Genomic DNA, 24485 nt, shown 5'->3' on the forward strand with positions numbered 1-24485 from the left:
TCTACTTCTAGGCTGAATTCCATTTTTTAAAAGAAATGCTCCTTTCTACTATTTACTGCCCCCCCCCGCCTTTTTTTTTTTTGGGGGGGGGGGGGGGGGGGGGAGGAGTCATCAGTACTAAATTTGTGTTGCTAAGATCAGAGCCTAGCCTTGCAATACTAATTGAGTTTTAAATTATCAAATCTTTGCACTCTTCTTGAAGTCTTTAATAAGCCTCCACTCAGGCAAAACTAAGATATTCAGGGAGAACGTGCCCAGCAACAGCTTCAAAATCTCATCTGTGACTACTGAAAACATGTGAACTGCTTTTTCAAGCTTGTCTTCCCAGACTTAGCAATTCAAAGAGGCTTGTTTGGGAGATCTTCCCAGCCAGCAGATGCTGGCTAAGGTGCACTGTGGGTCCTGACTGTCACCTGCTGAAGCTGGTAGGGGTGACAGAACTGCCTTGCCCTACAAGCAAGCACTCTGCAGTGACAGGGGATGCTAAGAGGGACATGTACATGTCTCAGCCGCTCCGAATTCCTGCCTGGGACATTGGCACACATCCGCCTTCACCTGTGGTCTCACTGAGCTGGAGTGGCTGCAGACCCCACTGGGCCTTCCCTCCTGAGAGTGGGCAGCCTCCAGCCCTGCAGCAGGACAGTCATGGGGACACCACCACCAGAAACTTCTCAGGGCTTGTCAGAGCTGTGCTAATCTACAGGCATTGCTGGCTTTAAAATATCTGGAAGGTGTGTGCAAAGCACACAGGCAGCAGCCATAGATGTCGATGGCTCGACTTCCAGCTACTCAGCCAAAGGGACAACACTTATATTTTCTGGAAAGAAAATGAAAAAAAAAAACAGTGCTACTCATATAAAAATCTTCAAAGCCACAACAATCCTCATAGGATAGATTTGTTTTAGGTATGACATAATTCAGGGTGTCATCCCTGACAGCGGTAAGACTTGTAGAGACTACTTCCCTGTTAATTTGCAACCTGCAAGTATTCCTCTCAGCACTCTGCTTATTTACAGCAGGAGGGCATTTAGTGTCTATTTAACAGCTACAAGTGAGCAAGAAAAGCAAGTGTCACCCAAACAATGGTGGCACATCCTAACAAGTGTCCTACTTTGAGATTATTCCTTAACACGTAACAGTTTAAAAACCTCTTGTAACTCCAGTCAAGCTTGCACACATCAATTATGATTCATTAGTGACTTCGTTATTATCGCTCACATTTATTTTTATCCCTGTGCCTTCTGCTAGACCATGTATAATTTGTAGTTAAGTAGCCTTGTAAGGGGTTGTGGGCTTGATGGCAGACCCCCAGAGCTGTACAGGGCGCAGAGGAGCAGGGCAGGAGCCGAGGGCCTACTCCTGCACCAGCAGCAGACCCATGTCACCACAGGCCGCCAGCACACGGCCTCTCAGCCAAGGACCAGGATCCACAAATGCTTTGCCTCATCGCAGAGTTGGGTAAAATCTGGTCTGATTTCAGTGGCGTGTAGGCAAGAAGAGCTGCCAGATTATTTACGGTGTGTGTGTGCAAACGCAGACAGGCTGTTTGGAAAGGCAGCGCGTCAGCAAGAGCAGAAGGTGGACTGCGGTGCTAATTCCCCCTCTTCTTCCTGCTCAAGGGGCGGCTGCAGGGGAAGGGAATCATTTTTTTCCTCATTTCTGACAGGACTGCACCCCGGACCTGTGCTCAGTGCTGTCCCAGCACACAAGGGCCACAGCCAGATGATAACACCTCACACTTTCTCCTCCAAGACTTCAGAAAAGAAGCTCCCAGCGCCGCCGCTGGCAAACAGGACACGTTCTTCTCTCTTCCTCCGACACACATAACCACACTGCATCCCTCCCCTACAGCCCGTGTGCTCAATTCCCAGGTTTGGGGCTTTTCAGCCCCTGCCGGGCATTTCTTTGCAGCTTACCGTTGGGTCGGACAGGAGGGCTGCGAACCAAAGGGCTGGTGGATAAACTGGTTAGTACCATGGCTGCTGTTACTTTATCCATGTCCAGTTCTTCTGAAGATTTTCTGAAAAACAGTGGACAGAAGGCAGGAAACATGTCAGCAAGTATATATAGATATGGTTTTTAGTATAACAGACCAAACCCTAAGAAGGCAAAGCCCAGTGACCACAGCAAACAAAGTTCTCCAGGTTTCTGTCTTCTATCAACCTGAGCACACCAAGCAGCTACTTCAAACACAACAGTGGGATGTGAACAGGAAAAGGAGTGCAAAAAGAGAACACATCTTGACAGAAAGTTGCCAGGAGTACTGTGACACTCCATTAGTTCGACACCGTTCCCTCTTCTCACAACTCCAGCTAGTCATATGCTAAAACCAAAATGGGTGATTAAGGTGTTTTCTTGGATGAGGACAGAGATGCAAAAGCAGGTAATAGGACCAGTAACATTAACAACACCCATTGCTCTCTGTAGGGTGAGGAAGAACTGGGAACTAGAACAAAGGGATGGCATTATTTCTTTGTTGCTTCACTGTAATGCCCTTAACCCTCCTTTACTCTAATCCACAAGTTTTCCTGATGAGATTATTTACCAGTTATTTAAAATCCACATACATACAAGTCATGTTCCCTTCAGCCTTTAGTTCCAAGCATCTATTCAGTCATGAGGTAAGGGTGAGGCTGCAGAAGAGGTGATGCTGAGAAGGGTGCTCTCCCACCCAACCCACAGCCACCGGCAGCAGCTGAATTCATTCAACTTAGTAAATGGGCAGAAAACTGGTACAGGAGGAAAAATAAAAAAAAATAATGAGTTTTCTGCTGGTGAAATGGGCTGAGTCAGCCCGGTGAAGGCTCAGCACCAAGCACCCAAGCCAGCGGGACAGCACAGGGCGGCTGGGAAGCAGCCATACACCGCCGCTTTGATTCATACAGATAAGATCAACGTGTTCTGTGGGAAAAATATACATAAATAAATAAATAAACAAACAAATAACTCAGGCGAGAGAAAGGCAGAAGAGAGGGATCATGTTCGTGCACTGCCTCGAAGGAAAGGCAGAGAAAGCTCCATACACGCTGGCAGCACCCATCCAGCCACAGCATCCACAGCCCTAGGGCACGCAGGTGTTTCCCCAGGGGATGGGGAAGGGGCAATAAGGGAGAGGGCAGGGAGAAGACAACCTGAAGACAAGGGGTGCCTTGGGACACCAGGCTTCAGTAATCCATCACTCAAGGAGTAATTTTTTTTTTAAACAAACTCCAAAAAAAAAATGCAGAATTTATTTTGGCTGTAAGAACATATATACTATAATTCTTTTTTTCCCCAAAATACCACTCTTCCAGAGGAGTTCAGCAGTACAGTGAACAATTTCTGAAGAGTCAACATATCAGAACAAAACCACGAAACCCACCAGGTTTAGCAGACTTTTGCTTTCCATCCTTTTGGGCCCGCGGGACACACGGACGAGTCACCAAGAGCCCTGGAATGCCACGCATCGCTCCCAACACATCCAACTCACAAGCTGACACATTTCAGGTGCCGAATTTATCCACTGACCTGCGTGCAGCTCTCCCAAACCAGGTGAAAGACTCAGTTACTGGAAACTACGCTACAGTCAAAGCCTCTCGATATTTCAGTGAGCCTCAAACTGCTCCAAGGAGCAGAGCATAGCTGCCTTCTGGCTGATTGATGCAAGGACCCACGTGGATGTCTACGAACACTTTCCCATGCTAACAGCTTAGCTCTCCTAAGTGTCTTTTGCAAGACATCAGCACCTGGACCTGGGACACTGATGATCCGTTCTGGTTATAGCCATAGAAATCCTCCTTTCATCCAGCCAAGGCTTTTGCAACGAGCACAGCAGCCATAGGGTCACCATCAGATACTGGAAAAGGTCCTGGATACCCGCTATGATCCGCTAGTACCTGCATCCATCACCCATCAGTTCTTCTCATCTGCAGAGGAGCGTGCCACCTGGGACGCCAAATCCCTCTGGACACAGAAGCCTTCTCCGCAGGGACGACAGGGAGCAACTACATTTCCTGGAGACCAGTCCTGCCAGTTGGTTTTCCAATTCCCTAACGCCCCAGTATGGAAATCCTCTCCCTGAGAAGCGTTTTGCTGCTCCGCAGTCCACCCACGCAGCGCTCCACCGACTGCCCCATCTCACTCATCCTGCTGCAGACGAACCAGTAATGTTTGCACTTCGGCACTTTACGGGGAAGGAACAATAACAGGTTCCTGATATGCTGGGAAAGCCAAACCCTGGAGTCTGCCATCAGCTTTCCACCAAGGCTGCTCTGCGTGTGTGGCAACAGGATTAACACGATCCTGCCCAGGCCTCTGCAGAGTTACCAAATCCCACAGCTGCAGTAGTTGCAAGTGTTTGCCAAGTTGGTGTCAAGATCTCAGGGCCTAAAGACCCAGAGCTAATCCCGGACACAAAGTTCCTCCAAGTGCTCTATAAATTTAACTTATTCAGGCTCTTCTCTGTTGATGCCTTTTTCTCCTCTGCAAGGACTCAGACTGTTGTGCTGAAAATCCACCCTTTGCTCTGGCCTTGGGTCAGTAATGCCCCAAATTGTCAGCACGGGCACCTGTGTCCATGGTTTTTTCCTCACCTGATCAACTTAACAGTTTTTCAGCATGGAGAGCCCAAGGAGATAAAACTTCATTTTCTTTTTCTCTGCCCATTTCAAATCCTTGCTGCTCCTCGGGTGCCCCCTGGGACTCCGCACTCGTACTTCCCAGCCACAGGAATTTCAGCAGCTCCAAGCGCTGCCCGATGTGAATCTGCTCCCAACACATTTCTGCAGTTCGGCTCCTGAACGTAAACACACGTATTTCATGCATCATTCAGCCAGCACCGCTGCAGGAACAGCAGCCTTCGAGAGAGAGGCAAAGCATAAAACCAAAGACAGGAACCGCTTCAGCCATCTGCATTCAGTCACAAACACACGCGGGTCAAAGCCTTAAGACTGCCCCTGTCTCTTCCAGCTTTTTGTGCTGGGAAGCTGAACATGCACGCAGCTGTCCGACGGTGCTTGTACTCAGAGGAGGAGGATAACTTGTCCATTACCAACCGATTGTTCACAAGCCATTTATTCCACTATCGCTCATGCCAATTTCTGCAGACTGAAGTCATAAACCCTGGCGCTGCTCACACAGTTATTAGGTGCAATGAAATCTTAATCAGCTGTAAAATCGTCTACTGCACCAGCTACAAATATTTCTTCTGTCCCAGTTCTCAGACACACTCTCCCAGCTTCTGGATGGGGAAGTTCATGTCAGCCCAGCCTGCACTCGAGACCAAACAGTTTGGGATCCTTTATTTCCAAGTCTTCATATTTGTAGCAATGCCCAGAATCCCCAGAGTGTTTTGTAAGTCCAAATACAAGCCAACAGCTGAATTTTAATAAACTGGCTTAGATATAACTCATGGATGTTAGATGACCTTGGTGACAGACCTCTTACCACTGCCCTGTGTCTCTTGGCTTGAGGGTTTCCCAATTCCACAGCCGTTTCAGTTGATCCCTGTAATACTCCATACCTGGCCAGCCTGGTATTTAAATTAGCCATTTTCTTTAATAGCCAAGCTCAAATTAAAAGTAAATATCACCCTCACTCATCCACCCCTTTCATTTCTTTTGTTGTTGAATGTACCACTTTTTTGTTTTTGAAAACCATATGATAATGTTAAGGAACTATTACATCTTTCTCAGAGCTCTCTGAAGTTAAGACCCAAAGGATGAGCACAAGAGTGCAGAAGGCTAGCTCAAGGCTAGGCAAGTGGCCCAAACCACTCACTTATGCAGAAAGTCCTCGTTCAAGTCTCTGCAGATTGCCTCTGACTGCTGGCCTTGACCAGCCCCTGATGGGACTTTTCCTCTGGCAGTACCTCCTGCAGCATCACCCCGACCACACACACCATCTGCAGTCCCTTGCAAGCCTTCATTTGGGTTTTAACATTGAGCTGACCCACCCAAACCCCCGAGGGAGGCATGCCCCTTTGCTTTTACATGTTGTGATCCGGGATGCTCTGACTTGTCCTCTCAAAAAGCCCACGATGGCTGCTATCAGCCAGGTAGAAAGCAGATACAACCCCTGAGCCCTTGCTGCCTCACTCCCACAGCCCGTGGTTCCTCGTGGGGCTGAATTCCCAGGCTGAGCTCTTGGTGCAGCTCCTCACAACTTACTGCCCCCTCGAAGGCCTCCTGATCTCCTCAGCCCACCTTCACCTTCACAGGTGTCTGCTCTGCTCCGGCCACACCTGTACCCCTCGGTTCTGCCCTCAATTCACCATGATATCATCTGCAGCTGGAGCTCCCCCTCCTTATTTTCTCTTAATCCTCTCTCAAAAACAAACAAACAAACAAACAAAAACATTAAAAATATGTAGTGAATTTTAGTGTTAAAGCCTCTCCGATCTACCTTTGATTTTCTTCAAGCAACCTTTACTATTTGTCTGGCTTAGACCAAAACCCCGCAACTCTTCCTCTTGGACAGACTGCATCGTAGGCCCGGTACTTTACCCAAGCAGATTTTCCCTGCATAGCAGAAAATTTGGTAACGTTAGCAGGTGTTTTTGATAAAACTGACCTTACTTAAAAGGGAAAAAAAAAAAAAAAAAAAAAAGCTCTCCTATTTCACCACAGAGAAAAGAAAAAATAAAATCAAAACAGACAGAGATTTACTTTCCCTGCCCACAACTCCAAACCCTTGGCTAACTCCCAGACCCGCTACCTCCACCTCATGTGCAGCAATGCTCAAATCAAGATATGGGCTCGCTGTTTGGGCAGGGGAAGAGCAGTTACAGGCAGGAGCAGAGCCCAGCGAGCAGAAACTCCAGCACAGGGACACCAGCCCCTGCAGAAGGGAAGGGTATTTCCAGCTGCTTTAGGTGAAAGCTGGCTGCAGAAGCTGGTGGTCATCCAGCTTTGCTGAACTTGTCTTTCTTTATTCTGCTTTCTAAGCATCACCCATATGGCCAAAACGTTCAGATTTACCAAAAGGCTTACAATTTGCTTTGTTTTGGCAGAGACTTGCACTTACCTGTTTCTTACCGCTATCCTCACTAGCAGGACACAGTAAAAAAACACAGAAAAGTCTCACTGTCACCACCTGATTATGAGCACATCGCATCAAGGTGAGCACTGCAGCAATACTGATTGATAAACATGTTGTTGCTGGCTTTTTTTTGTACAGCAAAAATGTGATTAATCGCATAATGGAAGCTGTAATCAGTACTAGTCATAGCAAAAGCTCTTCTGAAAGGAGAGAAAATCCTCCATTATGTTCTACAGGTGAAATAAAAGATTTTGGGTTTCTTCAACTCATTATTAATGGCAAAGACAATCCATTAACGAGGAACCAGCAAGAAAAGCCATGCATGTGGCTGTGACTCAGATACCTCAATAACCACAGCCACTCTTCTATATCGAGCAAAGACCTGCAATGATGTGCTACAAAACATTATGAGTCCATACAACAGCTTATGTTTACAACGCTATTCAGTTACTATTGAACAACTCCAAATGCTGACAGTACAGACAAATAAATGAACTGATCTTGCTCGTTGCTGTTGTGGTTGGTTGTTGATTACGAAGATTGAAAATTAACCTGCTTTGCAAACAAAGAGAAAAGCAAAACTTGAATAAAAAGATGATGCACGGGAACAGTCAGAGGTCCTGAGCACTCTTTGGGAAAAGCTGTATCTTCTCACAACCAAGCCAAACTCAAAGGAAAATATTTTCAAAGATTACATTAATTCAGTACAGCATTATAATGACAGAGCTGGAAACATAAGGGATCATTACCATTTATACATCTAAAAAGAGAACCAGTGTTTGATATCTGAAGCACAAACACAACAATATAATGCAGTAATTAGAAGCTCAGGATTTCTGCCTTTGCTCATATTGGCCAAACATGCAATTAACCTTTTCCACACTGTCCTTGTGATATTTGCGGACCGTATTCATGCACAGAATAATTGCCCTTTCTGTGTCTCTGCTGTTCTGGTTACGTACAAGCAATTTTTTTAGGCTACTGACAGCTACTAGAAATTAATTATGATCAAAGTCTTTATTATACAAATACAGGAACTTTTCTTCTGAAAAATATATACTTGAACTTCTTAAGGAAAAAAGAAAAAGGCATCAAAGGCCACCTCTAAGCTCTCCAGCTCCCTCAGGCCAAGCTGACAGACTTGGAGATTCAATTATTCAAAGCATCTCGGGAAGCCTGGCTGGTCTGCTCGGGGCTGCGGAGTCTTTATAGAGCCATCAGGAGCGCAGATACTGACTTTTTATCTGGACTGTAATGGTTTAAAAACAACGGAGTGCCTCTGCAGATCAGTCATACCAAACGGGAGGCTCACAGAGTGGTTCTCAGCGTCCTGGAGGAGAAAATCTGTTTAACAGAAGAACCAAAGGGAAAGGGATTGGTAATGACGGAGCGTTTCGCCAGTCTTTCATGCCTCCTCATGTCAGATAATGCAAATACCTTCCCCTGACTCCTCAAAAACAGGACTCTAAAGCCAGATATTTTGCTGGTTACCATTAAAAGCGTGAGGACTTAACAGAAAATAACCTATTTGTTTTAGCGACCGTGTTGCAGGTTCAGACCAGGTAAACACGAGTGTTTGGGTCAAAGGGTGGCTGATGTAGGTGCAGCACATACTCTAGACTTGCTCTTTCGACTGTTGCTACCCCAGATGTCTTCAGGGAGCACCAGCATTGCCTGACCAGACCCACGAAGGCTGCTTTACAGCCAAGTGGTCACCAGAAAGGTCTGCTTAAGCCAAAGTCTGCCAAACACATGGAAAACACCTTTTTAATACAAGTCCTTCTTATCATCACCTCCTCTGACTTCTCCTTAACATCAGATTAAGTTTGAAATGTGTTTGTATGGGAGCAGAACTGAACTCTAGGTTTTTTTCTCTAATTTACACCACACGGGCATCAGTGCGCTGGGGTTCAAGGTAAGACACTGCTGTCATTACTGGCCCGTGAGATTGGGAATAGTTAAGAAAGACAAATTCAACACTGGGAGAGAAACTGTAGTTGACACGAGCAATTTATTTTATATATTGAAAAAAATTTGATCAAATGAGTAATTTCCACTTTGCAAACAGCTCTGATTTATCAGTGAAGCTCATCTTGGCAAAGAGCCCCAAGGGCAGCAACAGAAGTCGATGTAGGAATATGACAGAGAATAGGAATAGTCCACTTCAACCCAGCAATCAAACGAATGGTAATCACTTGATACACGATGAGTGGTAAGCAAAAATTAAATTCAGAAAGGAATAATAGCATCCTGCGGAGAACTGTTATCCCTTACAGTCACCCACAATCCTTGAAGATTGCCCGGGAAGATTTTCTGTTCCATCTCCTCTACTTTAAAAGGCCGCTTGCTGATGCAATAAATAAATCAGCCTCTACAAACCGAGTCTCAACAGTGCCCTGAAGCAACAGAGCAATTATTCCAAATATTATCCATTCTATTCATGTCCATCCCTTTTCTGCCTCTGCTTAATGTTGCTGTTCTGGCTTGTTCATAGGCATAGCCACTTTCATCAGTGGGGTTGCCTCTATGGGGTACCGCTTACAGGACAGGAAATTTTGCACTTTTGAGCAGCGATGCGCTCAACGGGCAGAGTGGCTGGACTGCTAGAAAACAACAAAACAAAACAAAAGTGCCAGGTCAGTGTGACGTGCTAAGGAAACCGCTGATGCCAGCCGATAGCCCAGGGAGGGGACAGGACGCCCTGTGTCTGCAGGCAGCCTGCAGTACACTGCAGCCAACAAACACAACTGACACTTATCTTTACATCCAGCCTGATTACTGCTCAGACTTACAGCATTTTCCTTTCTCTGTTTTCTCTTTTTTTTTTTTTTTTCCCCAGGACAGATCATTACTGAGACAGCAGCTCTTCTGGACACTTCTCAGGTAGGCCAGCAGGGTATATGCTGCAAATATCAGGCACGCATCCATCCGCTCTCACATTTCCACGTGGGACCACTTGGTCCAGTACTATGTGGCCAGCACTGCCTGTTTTGAAGGAAGATGCAAGAGCTGCATGATAAACACACCAACCCAGGAATTAGGGATTTCCTTATGCTCTGTGACCAGACTCCAATACATTTTCTGTCAGCTATGGCTCTACTCTTCTTTTCCATGGTATCTTCTCCTCTGTAAGATGCCCTCCTGCCTGCGTTTCATTCATGTTCCAGGAGCGCTGCAATCTAGTTACATTATTCAGCAGACAAATATTACCCTTTATCACACTTGCTTTGGTTGCTTTTCTGATCGTTATGTTGTTTTCACACCACCAGAGAGGGAGAACAGAAGCTCCAAGCACAACTTTTGCCTAGGACTGTTTTATTTGCTACGATGTCCTTGCCTGTAAATCTCCTTTTTGAGGCGAACACACACAGTATGTGTACATACTGTTTTGATGTGAACATACACAGCAGCTTCAGTTTTCCCTCACACCAAGCTCTTTCTGTGTTTATCAAGCTAGAGATCAGGACACATTTCAACTGACTTCACTGATTCTGTGCCACAATGATTCAGGAGAGAGAGAGAAACTGATTTTCTCTCTGATTAGTGATGTGTGCAAGAGCTAAAGAAGAACTGGGTCCTTCTGTTTTAGGAAAGTGTGCTAGAAATAGATATCAAAAAAAAAACCACCCTGAATTTAAAATACATTCTGCACTAAGTTAAATCATATTGCCATGTACTCTACACTGCATAATCCCTCCCCACCACACAATCTCATTTCGGGTCACATGTAGTTCACCATTAAGTCTTGGGGATTTTTCAGGCTTTTTTTTTTTTAATCTCACAATTACAGATAAGAGGTTTCTGTTGTCTGGTTAAAATTGCAATTCAAACATGACATCATGAACTTATAAAGCATTAACACCAGAAGATCTCCAGACCTAGCCAATACAAAGTGTCTCAACAAGGGCAGCTGGTCTTTGGTCTCTCAAGAAACAAACAGAGCATAAAGATATCTCTCTTCTGAACCCTCTCTTACAAAGACAACATATTTAACCTTGACACCAATCTTTCCTCTTGCCTTTGGAACAACTGTTGGACCCTTTCAAAGCCCTCCCTAACAACTTACTTTCTTCCACAGGAACCGAGAGCAAACTCGCAGATGGCCACCTTCTCACTACAGCTGAGAGATCGGTCTTCTCGTCCCACAGCTTGAACACTCCTCCTTTGCTGCACTGATACTGACTGAAGATATTTTAGAAAATGTGTATACGAAAGCAGACAGTACAGAAGTACAATCTGACAGACATTCAAGGAGATGGGGGACACCCTCCTGAATTCTTGCTCTTCTTGGTTTACAACAGTCTTTCCAACTCTGTTGGAGCTGGCTGGCTTTTGACTCACTAAAACTTGGCTATGACCCAGGACTGTTCAGCCTGGAGGAGGCTTGGGGGGGATCTCCCCAATGTGTATCAATACCTGAAGGCAGGGTGCGAAGAGGACACAGCCAGGTTCTTTTCCATGGTACCCAGCACCAGGATTGTTTATTAAATGTCCTGCATCCCAAGTAACAAGTCAAAAACCACAGAACTAGACATAGGGTTGTACTTTCAAAACATACCATGGACATGTGTCAAAGTGAACGTGATGTTTCACACAAACCTGGCAATGCTGCAGTTGGGAACGATCATGCTTGCTAGAATGGTATAAAATTAAAGCAGCAGCGGCAGTAGAGAGAAGTGTTATGCTGCTGGTGGTAAAATAAAGAACACACACACTCAAACACAGATCCACAGTGGTTTAGGAGGACTGCATTCAGTCTTGTTTCTGCTTATAGTTAAGTTGTTGTTTTGCTAATGGCACCACTACTTTACATTGCATTACATTAAAGATTGCCAAGCAAGTTGCCATGGATCACTTATTCTATGCAACATTATTGTATCTACAACAGATCTTCAGATCTACAATAAACTAAATAAATCCCTTACTGTAGACATCTCTACCACCACTGAATGTAGATTTATTCATTTTAAAACAATCGTAGCATTTAAACAATAGCAGAACCCTACTGGTGCTTCACGACAACTATACATGTACATATGAATACACAGCCCTGTTTTAACCCACTGGGAATTCATTCAAGTCCTCATGAAATTTCTGAGCTCTGTTTTTTCACCCTTGAACTCTTCTTCAAGCAAATGGAAAGCAACCCCCTTTATGGAGATGTAACCATGAAAAACAATCATAATCTTCACATCATAGAAACTTCTAACTTGGAAAAGACCTTCAAGCTCAAGTCTAACCATCAACCTGACCTACTGAGTCTCATCACTAACCGTGTGTTGATTATGTTTTTAAAATACACACAACAGCCTTGGTAGAACAAATTGGACCTGAAGTTGGAATCTAACCCTGTAATTAAGACTGCTGCAACACAGTTATATGAAATTATCAGAAAACACAGGTTGCACAGTGAAGTGAGTGGGTAGAAAACACAGTCTGAGAGCAGGGCAAGATTTTATCTTTAATAATCTGCAACTAGCAATATACAAAACACCTACCAACCAGTAGAAGACCCAGAAAAAGCTGCCAGTAGCAATCACCATCCACAGTTTTACTGGGATAGTAGAAGGTTTGGGCAAACCCAATCTGCAAATTATTGCTTAGACTGCTGTTTGCAAGTAGTTTACCTATGATCCATAAAATCATTATAAAAAGATTATCACCATCAATATTTGTACTTTGAATTAAGAGAAAAAGTAATGCGTAGAGATATTATGAAAACAAAAATGGATTAGAAAGTACAATTATTTTTTTTCCTAAACCAGTGTGAAAACACAAAATAGTTCATTTAGATGGATTAAAACTGAAGAGAGGTATTAGCAATATTTATAAGCACTCTTGATAAAAATGATTTTCCAAGGTGCTTTTCACATTAAACACTGATTGTGCTATATTGTGTTTGCTTTATGAGTCTGTGTGTGTTTTTTTTTTTTTTTTCTTGTTTTGCAAGTTACTTGAATGCTTTGCTTTTAAAACAATGAAATGACTGATATAATATGCAGTACCAGAAGAACACATCTGGTTTAACCCTACTTTCATCTTTAGCATTCTTGTCCTAAATTCATCCCTCTTTTTCATTATGAGAAACTGAGTTATGGCCTGCAGGTGTCAAAAGGAAATTGAGAATACAATATCCAGCCCCGGTCTAGTACTAGGTCCATCTTGTTCTCCGTTTTTTTTCTGTTACTAGGAAACATTTTCCTTGTTAATATATATATTTGTTTTCAACTATATATGAAATCATAACGCTGTTCTACAAAGTCAGCAAAGTGAAATTTGCTCTTGTCGTTCTTTAAATTACAAAGTAGAGCATGCTTATCTTTTTTTTTTTTTTTTTGTGTGTGTCTAGGAAAATGCTGCTGTAATAAATACCAAAGGTAATAATAACCATGCCATAAAATTGCCAGTCATTTACTGTGGGTATGGTGTTATGCTTACGTTACCCATCCTCACACTCCCATTAAGGTTCTGCTGACACTGAGAGGCACGTGAACAGCAGTAACAGTCACCTAAAGAAACCACAACAAAATGTAACTGTACTGAAGATGCCATCTTCATCTGTCCCTCTGCACTGTTCCTACAGTAGCTGGATTCTACCGAAAACTACAGATGCACACTGTCAACATTTACCAAGGCCATGCTTAAGATGGAGTTACTAAATGCCCCAGTTATGGTTCATACTGTTAATCCGTATTTCTGCTTCCAAAAAATGACAGACTTTGATGACAAATGGCATCTTTTTCCATTACAGAATTATTTTGTCTTCCTACTTCCAGAGATGTGCATTCTTTGTCACTGTTAAACAAGTATATTTTTCATCTTTTTTTCTACTTTCATACTATGAGCATGAGCCTAATAGTCTAGTTTCTTCATCTTCACATAACAAACCTACAGGTGACTGATCATGCAGTGCCCCCATGATAAAGGATGGGAGTATTTAGAGCCACCCAGGCACTGACATACAAACTTTTCAGTTTATATGACGGCAGGTTTCGGTAAGACACAGACCAGAGGCAGATTATGTTACCGTCTCTGGATCCGCTATCTGCATCGTGTGCCACCTGGAGCACTGCATTATCTCTGCAGAGCACTAGTGTGTTTCGACGGTTTTTATTTAAGGAATAAACTGTCTTTAGAATTTACACAACGTCTGATTATTTTTGCAGAAAAGTTACGGCAGCTGGACTTATTCTTTCTCCTCTGCATGTCTTAGTACGGACTTAAAACTCTGACAAAGCTACAAGTGCCCAGCACAGCCTGACTCAACAGCCTGCTCTCAACCCTCAGCTTTTGGCTCTTCAAAACCAGCAAGCCCCAATTTCCTCTCTTATCTCCCTCCTGCAGTCTCTCCTTACACACACATTGTACAGCCGTGCTTCTCTTCCCCTCCTAAGCACACAGCTCAGCAGATCACCGATTCCCCAGCCTCAGCCTCGGCCTACCTCCCCTCCGGCGCAGAGTCCTGTTGTAACTTTACATTAAGTTTACATTAAGAATTACATGCCCCAAATGTGTGTCCCACCCCAGCTCCTCTGACCTCCAGAGCCCCCTTCTCGCCCCCGCTGCCCAACCCAGCAGCATGGGACAGAGGCACGGGGCTCGCTCCCCATCCTGCCCCTGACAGGATTTTGCTGCCTGCGCAGCAGCGCCTGGCAGATGAGCAAATCTGGGACAGCATCTTTCTTTACAGCATGCTGCGAGTAAGGAGGCGCGGGTTGATCTCAACAGGCTGTGGCATCCTCAGCCTGCGAAATTAATTCCTCCAGCTCGTGCCAAGGCGGCTGGCTCAGAAACTCCAGAGTTGAGTTCTCGTCCTGAGGGGAACAAGCTCTGGGAGTTACCCACGGGAGCTGAGGCTGAAGCAGCAGCGGTGTAATGACGGCCTGCAGATGAAAAGCACGACCCCACAACACAGTACTCCACCATCCGACTGCTCGATCACAGAGAAACAAAACCGAAAAGAAAAACCAGGGTGCTTCAGGCACTGCTCAGTAGGGAAGAAAGGAAAGGAGGGCCTCAAACAGCCTGACTCGGGACTTCAGGAACTTCAAGACTCATTGAGGCCAACTGGAAGAGATTAAAACATTTATGGCAAACAGTTTGGAAAGTGGCCCTCTTGTGCCTCAGGGAAAGCTGCTAGTGGCTGGGAAATACACAGCAGAGCCTGGTGCAGTACCTGCAACGGGTGGAGGTCTTACCAATGCTTCAACAATGCACAGAGCTACATTTTGGTAAACTAAGGGGGTGGGAGGAGAAAGAATGTGTGCATAGGAATTAGAAAAGTATTATTCTACCATTCCCAATTCTTTCTGTTTGTTCTACATCCCATCTGCCAGCCTCCTGTGTAGAACCTTACAGGTGAATTTTTGATTCATTAATTTCATCTGAAATGAGACAAATAGCCATGCATAAGATGTGTATTTGTCCTCCTTTTAAAGGAATATCTAAAAAAGAGAATCATCAATCTACAATGTCAAAAGAATTCAGTCACACACATGATCCACAAATGGGATTTGCTAACAAAAGTTATTCAGTTACAGCTATAAACAGCAGCATGCAGAGCACGATAAATCACATTGAAGCAAACATATATGTCACAACCTCCAAAAAACATTTCACAAGCAAGAAGATTAAAACAATAACACAAGCTTTAGGACTGATTTTTTTTTTTCTTGTAACAAGGGTCACGTTTTGAAGAACTGAAAATAAACTCAAGGGCAGATTCAAATAGTGATTATTTTCGTATGTCTGCTCTCCCCACTGCATGCTACACTGAAGGGATACCCTGTCACAAGCAATACATCAGCGCGGGGATCAGCACGGCTGTTATGCAATGGGACCCATCTGTGGTTCGTCTGCTGGCTCTGACTGCTTGCCTTGGGAAAGTGAAGCATCTCCACTGCAAACACTGATCTCAGCCTATGGCCCAGCTTTGCATCTGAAGGGCTTTCCTTGCTCTTTAAATAACTCTACGTATCCTGTCTGTGTGACACTTACCTACCTGTCTGATGAGAAGCACGTGGAGCCGTTGTGCTGCAACACCAATTGTTCCACCTCTGCAACTGCCATGCTGGGAACCAGCATAATTCCTACCTTTCCAAAGCAAAACCTAACAAAAATCCTGAATGGGAGGGGGAAAAAACAAAAGTTTCACCCTCAACAATATCTCCTCATCCATGTTGAACGTCTGATGACCAAGTGTTTTTATAGTTCAGCCACACAACAGAGATCCCAGCTAAGAAGGAGAAGGAGAAAGCTTCTCTATCCTGCTCCTGCAGGTCCTGCAGGTCCCAACCACCCCATCACTGGGATGCACAAGGCTCTGCTGGTTTCAAGTGGAGTGGCTGCTGTGCTTCTGCCTCAGTAAGGGCATTGTTGGAATCTGAAACAGACTTGTCAAAGCCATCATCTCTACAAACTATTTCATGCAAATCTAAAGCAAAATAAAACTATGCTGTTGCACATGTGCTCAGAGTCACGTTCTTCAGAAACAATCAGTAACTTGGGGCATACAACTTAGCAACTCGGAAGGACTATTTTTTTTTTATTTTTTTTTTTTTTTTAGAAAACGCAGCAACTATCAAAACCAAACTAAACCAACCAAACAAAAAAAGCAGTTGTTGCAATCACACAGTATGATCTGCAGTCTCACACATCACTCTTGGATCAGAGATGTACAGAAGTAAAATTGATTTCACATTATAGCCTCAAGGGCATATGAGTTGCACAAGGAAGCCAAGATGTCTACACAACCTTCCTGAAGTATTATTGCCATGATGAACAGTCAAGATATTATATAGAGCAAACGCAGTAACCAAAAAAGTAAGCGAAAAAACATTTTTGATTCATTGACTCATTTTTATTCCTCAAGAATAAGCAGCTGCTTTCTCTGTATCTTCTTTTTTTTTTTTTTAAAAAAAACTACCATTGTTAAAAAAAATCACAGAAGATTGATTAGAGTTAGGGAAGCCCACTTCACAACAATTTTGACAAGTAGCTTAAGCTGAGAGTATCACCCAGCATGTGAGGGCTGTACTTGTTATTGGGATGCTACCAAAGACAGTACAGTATTTCTACAGTATATGTAATATGTTCTCTAACACTGCAAAGAAGTCTGCAGAAAGTAATAGCCAATATTCCTCTGCAAGCATGGGTTGGTTTGGGGGTTATTAAAATGCAAATTTTTAAAAGGGGCATTTGCTTCAAAAACCACAGGAAGAGAGATAAGAGAGACAAAACCTCTAAGTATTTATCTTTGAATCAAAGGACTCACGCTTATCTTGAGCTTCAATTTCAGCATCAACTTCTATGGAGAGAGTTTGTACAAAATGAACTTTCTGAGCGTTTTTACACCACAAACTTTACTTGTCCTCTTAAATAAGGCCTTAAAGTGAAGTTTATCATCCACTTCATTTGTGAAGTTGCATAAATTAATCAAAGGACATACAATATTCTTATTATGCTTAAGTAACTGGCAAGCCCAGCCCTATGAAAGTTGTTATTTATATTGCTTCTTTATCAGCTTGTTATTTTTATTGCTTCCTTATCTTTACTGCATCTTCAAGCTGCATCTTATTACAAAGCAAAGTGGTACGTACAGACTGGAGGATTTCATCACATTACACATTGCATTTTCCCATGTTATATTGTTGGGAGAATTCATGAGCTGAAATTTTTTTTCAGTAGCCCATAATCCTTTGTGTTACTAAATAAAAAGTAGACATGACAGAAGGGGAACTATTTTTTTTCCCTTTATTGAAACTTCAGAAATATTTCACCAAGTTGCAGTATGTCTTCTCTCTTTGTTAAGATGTAATTTGAAGAGATAACTAAGTTGAACTACAGCTTGTTAATGTGCCATAGCAATCGATTATGTAACACCTTTTAAAATTCACTTATAGCAGTGACAAGAATATAGCTATTGGTGGAAAGAAAAAATAAATAACTGCTATACTCAGAAATCAGCTGACAGCCTTGGTGAGTTGCTACTTGATTTAATTTCCATGCCTTTTCTGCTGGAGAAATTCCCAGCAGAGAACACAAAGGATGCTACAAGAAGTTTCTGCAAATACTTTGCTCCTTTTAAGCCAAAAGTGCAAAAATCCATAGTTTGGTGCATGACTGGCTAAGCCCAGCCCTTGTGGAAACAACCAAAAGCAGAGGAACCATCATTACACTATGTGAAATGCTTTGAGGAGCACTCAGATTGGAAAAATCACGTCGTAGACTAATGAAAACTATGTATTCCTTTTTCAGATATTTTACTTTTTATTATACTTGCCACAAATATTAACAGTTTAATCCTGTAAAATTCAATTCCTGCCAACAATCTTAACCAAAATTCTTTATTTTTTCTCTGGAACAGAACCTCAAGCCACACAGAAAAAGCCTGTTTGGCATTTATTAGAGGATTAAAATGCATGTGTATTGTAGCTTCGACCCTACAAAAGGGAGTGTGATGATTTGCTTTATTTATTTTTTTACAGAAAATGGAGCACAGGATTAAGCAATAGCTAAATGGACAAATTGCCCTACATTTCCAAACCAGGAAAAATGTTCCCATTTATTTAAAACTAAATAAAACTGGAAAGTGTGTACTGGAAATGGCCCTATAAAAACGTACGTGAGGGGTCACTTCTAAACAATAGGTTTCAAAATAAAAGCTGGTGAAATACTCAGCAACTAACAGGAGCACAAGTGAAAATGTGTCCGTCCAGCACGACACAATAGAGGTACACAGCGTTAACCAAGTCAGCCCCAAAACAACCAGCATGGATCCCAAGAGGCAGGATATTTGTGCAGAGTATTAAAAACCAAAGCAAGCAATAGAAAACAACAATATTCAGAAGGCTTTGGTAACAAATCTAGGACACCCATGCCTGTATTTCTTACGTTTTAAATGTAATAACACTTTGCCTCCAGCTAGATGAATTCAGTTTCCCAGGAACAAAGAGGATGCAGCTGAGAGCACTGAACATCCTCACTTTCCTGCAAGCTGCTTGCGATCACAGTTGATTTGCAGTTTCCATATGCTTCCTTAACCACCTTTATTGAGGGATGCTTTTCAGTTGCAGCTCTGAAACCGATTTTGTATCCTTATCGGAACTAGACTGAAAGCAGCACTAAATCTTCGAGTCTCCATGCTCAAAAACTCTAACTTCATTGTCCAGATGCGTGTGCTTGGTGCTACAGAAATGCAGGCAAAGAAGGGATTCGGGTCCAGTTTAGGACACGTGCATTACGTGTACGTGTGGGCTGTGTCTGTGCTCCCACCACTGCCAGCAGAAACCTGGTCACGTCACCAGCAGAGCACTGGGAGCCACTGACCAGCCTTTACGGGCAGGATCAAGCCTGGTCTTGTGTAAATTCAGGTGTGCAGCATCTCTGAGATGCCCCTGGACATCCCAGCTGGCTCTGAGCTGCTGCTCAAGACCTTGGTGTCCTCCTGCTTGGTGCTCCCTTTGGGGTAAGATGAGCTGGCCTCCGACCGAGGAAGCCTCCTGACCACAAAGCTGGCTACTGGCACTCCAGCGCCTGAAATGAAGACCCCGTTCCTGGCGGGTTTTTCAGAATAAGAGGTCTCCTGCACTTCACCAACAACTTTTACAAAGGTACTTGCTGTTGACTGACACACTTAGTCATAACTGCGTTCCTAAAAAGAGCTTAATCATAACCACATTCCTGAAATTTACATATAACCTACTGTGCTGTAGTATGCTGCTCCTTCCAGCAGACCCCTCAAAGTGCAGTAAAAGTACAGCAGTCCTGGTTTCACATAGGGAAAGACAGCAGAAAAAGAGCAAAAAGCATTTTCAAGGCAACTTTTCCAGAACAATTCATTTTTACCTTGCCAAAATCAAGGAATGGGTTCAACCCAACGTTTCTAAGTTTGGGGAGCAGGCTTTTTTGTCTGGTTGGGTTTTCGTCTGAATGAAAACAGGCTGAAAGCTGTTTGCTGTCTGGAAGATTAAGTTCATCCTTAAGCACAGCTGTACATAAAGCACTGTGAAATACTGGAAATTAGGTGGTGTTGATGCAGCATTACAGGTTTTGTTCAAAGGGGCACGCTGGGCTGGTAGTGTTGAAGGTATTTTGAGTTCACCTCTGAATGAGCACATTTTGGCACTGCTCCCACTCGCAGCACATTCAGCCAGACTCTGCTCACAACCAAAATTTGAAGGGGGCAGTGTTATCGGAGTAACCAGGCATTGTAACTCAAACTCTACCTCTATTTATTTTTGTATTTCCCTTTGTTTGTGTAGCTTGCTGGTACACCCACCGAAAGGAAGCAGCCGAAGTACCTCACATCAGGAACAAGCAAAGCAATAAAGCTGCTGCAGACAACAGCAATAACTCGTGAGTGTTGCCCTGAAGAAGAACACAAGAGCTATCTATGAGAAACCAGAGTAATGTCTAACACTTACACTGCATTCTGCTTCGTAGCAAGGTCCCAGAGCATTACATGTGGCCAGGCACAGTTTTGTCTTGCTGTCTGCATGGCAGATCTCACCCTAGTATTTTAACCTTTGGGAAGAGTCAGCCAAGTGTTTCTGAGGATAATTTCACTGACAGTGAACGTACAGCCATGCCCACACCTCTGTACACTGCAGCTAAGCAGGAGGCAGCACCAGTTCTCAGGTCACTTACCTGACTGTCAAGTGGCCGCTCTGACCCATCCGCAGAACAGCGTACTACAAGGAAGACTCCTCTGGATCTTCCTTCGCAACGGAAGCAGCATTTTTTAATCCCTTCTAAAATCTGTATATGGAAAATCCTAACTACCTCAGATTTAACACAGTTAAATTCCGAAAACAATGAAGGCCCAAAGCTAATCAGTTCTCACACCTTTTCTCATGGATTATTAAAAAAACAAACAACAGTAGTCTAAACACGGCTTCTAGAAATAGAAGAACATGCTTGCTCTTCCTAGCAGTCCATGTTTTATATTTCAATTCCTGTTACAAATGAAAGCCCAGTTACAGAGTGGAATAATGCAGCCTTACCCATGTCACGCTGCACCTAAACAAGAATTATCTGTCTTTATATAAAGTTACATCACTCACCGTCCACAAAAACACACCTTAGATTGTTGTTGAAAACGAGTAGCTCAAAAATGTTAAGGGACAGGTTTGGAGGAATTAAAAAAGATGGAATGGGGATGCTACGACCTGCTTATCCTCTTGGGAATGGCAGTCGTGCCGTTTTCTAACATAGTGAAAGCAAAATACAGAGTTGACTCTTTTGTTTTTCACTGACGCTGAATTTTATTTGGTAGAAGCTCTCACAGGCCTTTAAATAATTCATAACGCAGCGCCTGTTGTTCAGTTCGAGGAGGGAGCTCGGAGAACGTTAATCCAAACAGAGATGAATTGGCACAGCTGTAAATCTGCAGGACGCCTCCCCGATGAGCTCATCCCCTAGCAGTGCAAATGAGTGACATCATGCTTGCCAAGCCCTGCACACGCGCTCACACTCGCTCACTCCCCTTTCTCCTCCCCATGCAGGGTTTCTGCTGCTTTTTCCACAGGTGATCAACATATACAGCTCATCCTAGGCAGAGGAAGGAAGCGGGAGGACCTGCCACCGAATCCAGGGTTTGTCCCGCTAGGTTGTCACGGCTCTGGCACAGACACAACAGAACACATCTTTCTGTCTGGAACAGAATGAAGCTGCACCTTGGTCGGTCTAGCTCAAAAAATCCTGAAAGAAAGTTATAAAGAGACATGCCTTTGAATAAAATTCACAAACACTTCTCAAAGGACTGCTCAGCGCTTCTACTCGATACTCATCCAGCGTGTCTCCGTGACCTTTTGCTCACAGGAACACTCTCCAAGCCAGGTCTCACAAACATTTAGCACAGACAAGTTTGGATATGTTCATACAGCCACACTGTTGAAATGTCTCATTTCCCTGAGTTTCAGTTTGCCATCACACACTTAAGGTGTGGACATGAAAATATGTGACATTGGGAAACTGTCCGAAGGTATTAAAACAGGATAACATACCAGAGAAACTAAACAGCTAACAAAAAGCCCACAGACAGAATTAATACATGTGAATAAAATGCCCAGGTAACAGCTTTGATACGAAATCTGCAGGAATTCGAGGTGCTTTGCTATTCATCCATGAGCAGGAAGGGCAGCTGCACTTGTTTGTGCTCATGAATACGCCAGGCAAGGTCTGCAACAAGCTTTGCAGCTTCAGCTACATAGCAAGCATCAATATTAACAAGCTCATTTAGGTCTATTTCATGCTCCTCAATGACTTACAGTTGTTATTTTGCTGCAGACATTTATACCATTTCTCGTGGCAGCAGGAAGCACAGCGCGGTGTCAGCAACACCCCACAGAACTGGAGCCAGCCCTCCGGCTCCTGACCCTTACTGGTCCTGGAAACAGTTCCCACTGAGTAAGGACCACTTTATATCCACCTATATGCACTATATATTTATATATAGTTAACTATATATATATATATATATATAGTTAAATATATAGTTATATATTTATATATACACTTATTCTGCCCTTTCCAAGTTTGAGACACTCTTTTTCTTCTGTCCCCTCATCAAGGCTACATGCTGCTATTATGAAGCCAACTGTACATGACACGGAGGCTCTTAGTAAAAGCTTTTACCAAAACAACCTGCCACAGCACACCCCAACCTACGTAACACAGCTTGAATGTGCAGCATCACCTCCTGCCTGGTGGTCGGGCCAAAATCAAGGGACCTGGTTTGTGTCCAGCGTGAGAGTGACAGCACACGGCCCCAGGAGGTTTGTGGGTTTGCCATGGCTCAGAATTGTTGAGTTTTCCAGGATTCATGCTGCTTGTTGAGCCGTGCTATCTAAAACCCACAGCTCGGAAGAAAAAGGCATGCGGTGGGTTCTTGCTAACACAGGAGAAGCCCTGCAGACTGGAGAATTACAACAGGATGCTGAAACGGGGATTATACAGCTCTTGAGATGAACAGGAAAAATGCAAAACAAGGAAGCAAACAACACACAGAAGTAGTAAACTTGGCAGACGGCACAAAGAGGTGGCAGGAGCTCCGGCCTCTAGAAAAAGCTCAAGGAAAAAGGCAGATTCTGGGCTTTTGGATGCTACCCAGCATTTTTACAGAGCCTAGTACAGCGGTGCCATTCCTGGGCTAGGATGTCTTTCAGATACTGAAATAAAACAGCAGAGATTCATTGCTCACTGAACTGCTGGGCAATTTTTCCACAAAGGACCATCCTTCTCCTCCTCCTTATTTAACGCTGATGCAAGTACACAAGTTCCAAACACAATTTAAGACTGAGAAACCCAGGATACAGCTGCCCAGAGAAGACGAAGCACCCAAGACCAGCACGCTTTGGCAGCAGCACTGCACGGGACAAGGCAAAGCAGAGCCTGGCTCTCCTCAGCCCCCAGAGAGAGGGAATCCCAGGCAAACAGCAGGTAGGAGGTGAGGAAACATTCATTTTGTCTGGAGCGCAGCAGACTCATCAGGCTCGTAATTCGGAGCAAGTGTATCATCCTTCCCTTCTTCCCTCTCTGCCCATTGAAAGAAGGCCTCTGGAAGTAACAAGCTCTGCAGTGACAGGCACACAGCTCCTTTTGCTCAGCCCTTGCACTACCTGAATGCCTTGAAAACCGGCTGAGAGCTCAGGGCAGAAGCAATGGTATCAGAGAATATGAAAAGCAGTGAAGCAATGGGTGCCCAGGTGCATCAGCTCCCCCCAAAATCTCCTTTTCCCTTGAGGAATCCTGCCGGTGACTACGCAAACCTTTGCACGGTGGTGTGCTCGAGATTTCAGAAAACAAGCAGCAGAGGAAAGAAAACAAACTAGAGCACATCCTCTGATCCAAGTGCATGTTTTGGGTCTTGTAAATAGACTTTGTTTTGTAAGGAACTGATTTGAAATCTCCATTTTAACATCAAACTCTGTGGCAATCAGCCTCCTAGATCTCGGTTCTGTGGCTTCAGTAGGGCACAGCTGGAGGGCACGTACTTACCTGTCGCTGCTAACTCTGCTCATAACGTCAGCGAGTCAGAACCTCTCCCCCTCCCCCCCAGAACAGGAGGCTTTAAATTAATCTGGAAAGGGGCTACATAGAAAGAAAAACTTTAGAGAAACTTCATTTCATTGCTTTGCTCTTACTTTGCATTTGTGTTTCATCTCCCACACCATTACCTTGGCCCAGAAGAGGCGAACAAAACGCATCGGTAAAGCTTCCGCTTCAAGAAGTCATTTTAGATTTGCAACTTAGAAAAACAACTTTTTAGCTAAGCTTTATCCCATCCTTCTTTCCATCTACATACAGCCCCAGCAAAAGATTTAATGCAGTTTAGTGGCTAATAGCATACAACTGCAGCCTTCAGTGCTCGATCGGAAGCACTGATCTCTGAGCAGACAATATGTAAATGAAGAGCTACAACATGAAAAAACTCCGCTGACATAGAGGATTTGTATTTCTGCTTCTTT

General features: G+C 43.8%; 1 protein-coding gene across 2 annotated transcripts in view; it reads right to left on the reverse strand.

Annotated features, from left to right (window-relative positions):
* Window positions 1–24485, reverse strand: part of ZNF704 (zinc finger protein 704) — an 80494-nt gene that overhangs the window by 20483 nt on the left and 35526 nt on the right. For both annotated transcript variants that reach the window (XM_084306686.1, XM_084306685.1), the window contains exon 3: window positions 1917–2020. In XM_084306686.1, coding sequence (XP_084162812.1) covers window positions 1917–2020 — 104 coding nt within the window. The remainder of the gene's footprint in view (window positions 1–1916; window positions 2021–24485) is intronic.

This window comes from Netta rufina, assembly GCF_964035555.1.
Source record: "Netta rufina genome assembly, chromosome: 2".
NCBI classification, from domain to species: domain Eukaryota; kingdom Metazoa; phylum Chordata; class Aves; order Anseriformes; family Anatidae; genus Netta; species Netta rufina.